At 54.8% G+C, this 5185-nt stretch overlaps 1 protein-coding gene across 1 annotated transcript in view; it reads right to left on the reverse strand.

Moving 5' to 3' along the window:
* Window positions 1-56: 56 nt before the first annotated feature.
* The window catches only part of LOC104524761 (alpha-1,6-mannosylglycoprotein 6-beta-N-acetylglucosaminyltransferase B), a gene marked incomplete at its 5' end in the record, with an annotated part of 17755 nt that continues 12626 nt past the window's right edge, over window positions 57-5185 (reverse strand). Inside the window, 3 exons of the mRNA XM_010167734.1 lie at window positions 57-505; window positions 1928-2202; window positions 2704-2778. Of these exons, the coding sequence (XP_010166036.1) occupies window positions 307-505; window positions 1928-2202; window positions 2704-2778 (549 nt within the window). The remainder of the gene's footprint in view (window positions 506-1927; window positions 2203-2703; window positions 2779-5185) is intronic.

The following is a 5185-nucleotide window of genomic DNA, read 5'->3' on the forward strand; positions in this document are numbered from 1 at the left end:
CACTGCTGGAGGAAGGGAAGTGTGTCCCCGTCCCCGCTCTCCCCACCACCCCGTTCCAGCACCACCAGGTCCAGGTGGGTTTGGATGTGGTTGGACGATGCTCCTCAAGAAGAAAATGAAACCAAAGGTGAGGACATGGTCATTCACAGTTGACTGGTGGGTGAAACAACCCCCAGAGTATGACACCCCCGGCTCACCAGCCAGGAGGGACCTGTCCCAGCTCCCTTGGCTATTGCAGACGCTTTGAGAAAAAGCCACCCGTTGCACGTTGCGTGTCACAAAAATGGAGTGGGAGGACACACCAAGTCACAAGCAGTCCCTGCACAGAGCCACTTGTCCTTTGTGGTAGTCACGGCAGGGGCAGAGGCGCCGGTACTTGGTGTTGTAGCCCGCACAGCTGAAGAGCAGTGGCTCCTTCTGGAGGTAGCACTCATGGACGTTCTCAGCCACCGCTGGGTAAAGATGGTTCATCTCATACTCGGTGCTGTCGCAGGTGATGCTGAGCCTGGGAACAAAGACAAAGTTGGGTCGGTTCAGGGGAGGAGGCAGCCTGAAGGGTTTTACTGAAGGATTTTTAGTGCTATTCTGTCCTTCCCAGGGAGGTTCCTTCACTAAGCACTGGCCCAAATCTTTGCTGGTTGCACCAGGAACCGTAAGTGCTATGTCTGGCACCCCTTGGCTAGATGTGAATGCAGAAGAGGTGACCCTGGCAACTCAACCCTGCAGCCCAGAGACCACCCCAACTCTTGTGTGGGCCACAGATGGCACAGGAAATCACGCACAAAAATCCACCCAAATCTTTTCTATCCCCCTGCTGACCAACAGACCTGTTCTCTTTCAGTGGACACCTCCCAAGCAGCTCATGTCCCCTGGAATCATAGAATCGCAGCAGGGTTTGGGTGGGAAGGGAACTTTCACAGCCACCCAGTCCAACCCCTCCTGCAGTGACAGGGACATCTGCAACCAGATCAGGTTGCTCAGAGCCCTGTCCAACCTGGACTTGAATATTTCCATGGATGGGGCACCTAACACCTCTCTGGGCAACCTGGGCCAGGGTCTCACCGCCCTCAGTGTAACAAATTCCTCCTTCTATCCAGTCTGAATCTCCCCCCTTTTAGTTTAAAGCCATCACCCCTTGTCCTATCGCCACAGGCCCTGCTAAAGTCTGTCCCCATAATGGATCAGTGGTGCCCACATGTCCCCTGCTAGCCAGGATTAGCCAGCAAAAGCAGGGTGGGCATCAACAAATGCCCCAAGGAGCAGCAGAAATGCCCAGTGGGGATCTCAGAATCCCTCTCCTCTCACCCGTGCCCACGTCTGCAGATGGAGCAGCAGTGCTGGCATCACCATCCCACTGATCTCTCTGATCCCCTGAGCCAGCTCATTTTTGTGTCTGGAGGGGAACGTGGAGGGGAGAGTGAAATCCAAGCCCCAGCTCTAATTTATCGTATAAAAATGTCAGTGGGACATCCCATCGCCTGCCTGACCAGCATGAGAGCAATGGCAATGCTTGCATCTTAATTGCCCGCAGAGCAGCAAGGAGCCCGGTGGCAGATTTATACTCTACTGAAACTTCACCACTGTGTGTTCAAAATGTAGTTTTATAGAGAAAGATATAAAAAAGAGAGAGAAAGGCAGAGAGCTTGGATGAGGTCGAGAGGAACAGTGTGGGAGAGAGGCAGAAACGTGCCTGGAAAGGCTGTTTTTGCCTTCTGAACCGTGAAGCTGGTCAAGGCCAACAAGTGCAAGCAATGGGCTGCTGTGCAGGCAGCTCCCTGCCTACAACCTCCTTGGGCATGAAGGTGTCTCAATGGGATTTTGGGAGGATGGACATGAGGAAAATGGGTTCTGGGGATGGGGGGAGCAAAGGGAGTATCATCTGGCTGATGGACCCCACCACCACCTTGCTGAGAAGGTCACAACTCACTGGAGAAACACCTCCTTCTTGTTGAGGAACCTGAAGAAGGTGGGCTCGCAGACCAGCCCACGTCGCCGGCACGTCTCAGTGCAGGAGTGCTGGGGCTCCGACACCCACACCTGCAGCGAGTCCACCGGGGGCCAGGCATGGGGGTCCCGGCTGGCGCTGGGGGACCACACCAGGTGAGTGGTGTTGGGGGACAGGGCCAGTGGGCTCGGAGGGCTTTGCATAGCAGGACTCTTGGCCTTGGGAGGCAGAGGAAGAGACGACGTGGTGCAGAAATCCTAGTGGGAGAGAAGACAATGGGTCAGTGCCTGGAGGGACAGGGTGAGACACTGTGGATGGGAAAGGGAGGCTGCCAGTGGGACAGGAGGACACCTGGGCTGCTGAGTTCACTCCTTGGGTTGAGGTCACCTGCATGCATAGATGGCATCTCCTGCAGTGGAGATGAAGGTAATGGCCACCTCTTTTTCTCCCAATGCTGCCTTATTTTCTGCAGCAGAAAGACCTTGGCCCAGCCCCAGCACCCCCAGCCACCCTCCACCACCCCTCCAGCATCTTTGCTTCATGACAAACCTCCCCCAGCCCCCATGTCCTGGTGCTCCCTGCAATTAGGCCACTAGCTGCACAGGGCTGGGACCTGCACTGGGTCAGCAGTTGCTTACCCAGAGGAACAGGAACAGACCCCTCGGAGAAGAGGGATAGTTCTCCAGGGAGAACAGGGATGGGTGACCAGGAGAACAGGGATGGATGCTCCCCCAAGGAGAACAGGGATGATCCCCAACCTGGTGCTGAATGTAGGCGTGGATCCGCTCCAGCATCCCCTCGCAGGTGTACTCATAAGGCAGGTAAGGGTCCACCTGTGAAGGGGGAAGAGTAGAGTGCAGGCATCAAGCAGGGACAGCCTTGCCCTTCCCCTTGGCCCAGTGCCCTGGGCAATGGCTCTCCCCACCCGTTGAAGCCCACAGCTTGTGTCTGTCCACCAAAGCAAGCGGGGCAGAAAACTAGGACTGGAAAAAACTTCACAGGCCATAAAGTGCTAAAGAGGGTGAAGGATGAATATGAGTTCAACCCATGTCTTGGTGGAAATGAAGTCATTCTGTTCCATTTTAGTCTCACTTTTCTTCATTTTTGGCAAGTTATAAAATAAAATTAGTTTTCATACAATAGGTCACTTCCAATTAAAGTATGAACATTTCACAGCCCAAGAAACACTCCGCAGCTGCGGGCAAGGTGAGGGAGTAATTTTAAAATTGAGAGGAGGAGGCCAAGGTGCCAAGGTGATCCTGGTGATACCCTGGGTCTGGTCTAACACCTTCTGCTCCTGCACGCTCTGACCTTGGCACAGTTCTTCCTGCTCAGAGAGGAAGGTCCAGGCTTCACACTGTCCCAGCGCTACGACCCACCAAACCGGCCGGTGAAAAGCCCAGGGCTGGGACTGGCCATGCACAATACAGGAAAAAGAATATCTCTCTTCCCACCACTTCTCAGAGGGTTCTCTGCCCAGCACGGATGGCTGTGATGGGGGGAAGCTGGTGTTCCTCCAGCCTCAGAGGCTCGGTGCTCCTGCTGCTGCCGGCATGGGCTGGGACATGGCAGGGAGGCAGCAGCCACCTGCACGCCGGGACGGAGCGAACGCTGATGCCCATGTTGATGCCGGCGCTGTCGCTGCACCCCACGTGGGTGTCTGTTATCTACACAGAGCCGGCAGCGCCTCAGCCACAGTGTATTTTTAGTGTGGGTTACAAAACGCTGCCGGTCTTTGAGAGACTTCTGCCTGCACTTGCCTCCCAACATCACATCTCTCTGTCCCGAGAGTCACCCTGGGGTCCCCTCCTCTGCACAGTGGCTCAGCAGCATCCCCCAGACAAGCGTGTCCCCGGCACAGCAGTGGCAGAGGTTCCAGGGTGAGCAGGCAGAAGCAGGCAGCTGGTCATTGCCCCATGGTCACTGGCAATTTCCCCCATGGGAAGAGCATCACCACAGGGGCTGTGTCACTGATGCAACCCTTCCCTCTGGAATAAATTGTTTTTTAAGGAACTTGCTGCCCCGGGAAGATAGATTTTTCCATGCTCCCTTATTTTTCCAGAGAGATGTTAGAGGAGACCCAGGATATTGGTGCATAGAAGGGGCTGGTCCTGGACCACCCTTTCCCCCTGTGAGTCTCTGCAGAGTTTTATGCAAAATAAGGATTATAAGCAAAAATATCCCAAAGTTAATTAATCTAGAAAACACAGTTTCTTCTAGTTCCTAAGCTCTGCACCTCCAAAATAGCTATCTCCTTTTGAAGTACCTGTCAAATCCAAGCTCAAAAGCTCAGTCTACCGAAGATCCCTCTAAGCATCTCCCTGCCATAAATATCCCACCTGAGATCTCAGCAGGGCTGGAAATCACAGCTGCTGTGTCTAATTACAGATGCATGCGCTAATCAGGGCTGACATGACGACGAGCACTGATCCTGCCTCGCAACTACTGATGGGCACTCGGTTAACCAGGGCAGAGTCCTCCACAAAGCAAAGCTAGCTGTGTCAGTCACACAAAGCCTGAGCCAGGCTGGCTGCTGCCTGGCACCCACTCGTGGGAGACAAACCTCCCCTTGCTCAGCCAGGAAGCATCACCGGCGCTTGGTCTCCTCTTACCACAGTGTTCATGGTCACAATGCTGGGGGGTCTTTTCCCAGGACCCCATTACTCCAGGCACCGTGCAGATAGAATTCTGTAAAACAGCTTTTTTTCCCCAAAAAAACACAGTGGGGTGAAGCACATCCATAGCAAGGTGGAGGCAGAAAACCTCCCTGCACCTGCATGTGACCCCAAGGGTGCTGCTGTGGGTGCAGCCCCCTTGCCCCCAGGCTCCCAGCTTGAGTCCAAGGGCATCAGGAGGCTGTGGCTGCTTGCAGCCCCCACACCCCCTGTGCTCCTCTCCCCCAAAGGCTCTCATTTTCCCCCTGCTCCCCTCTCTTTCTCTCCTAGGATTCAGCTCATGCACCCAGGACTGACAGAAAATGCCAGTTTCAGGAAGGTAATTTTTTAATTAAAATCTGACAGGTTTGGGCTCCTTCTCAACAGCCGCATCGTTACTGCTCATCCCCGCTCTCCCCGGAGAGCTGGGAGGGAGGAGGGGGGCTCCAAGGTGGGGCAACCACATTCCGCTGCACAGGAGGGAGCGGGGGGTCAGTGAAGATGGATTTTGCCATCTTTCTCCTCAGAGCACTCCAACCCCAGTGCTCCTCAGCTGCCAAATGGGGAGTTACTGGTGCCCCATAGG

This window comes from Antrostomus carolinensis, unplaced genomic scaffold (genome assembly GCF_000700745.2).
Source record: "Antrostomus carolinensis isolate BGI_N321 unplaced genomic scaffold, ASM70074v2 scaffold25025, whole genome shotgun sequence".
In the NCBI taxonomy this organism is placed as follows: domain Eukaryota; kingdom Metazoa; phylum Chordata; class Aves; order Caprimulgiformes; family Caprimulgidae; genus Antrostomus; species Antrostomus carolinensis.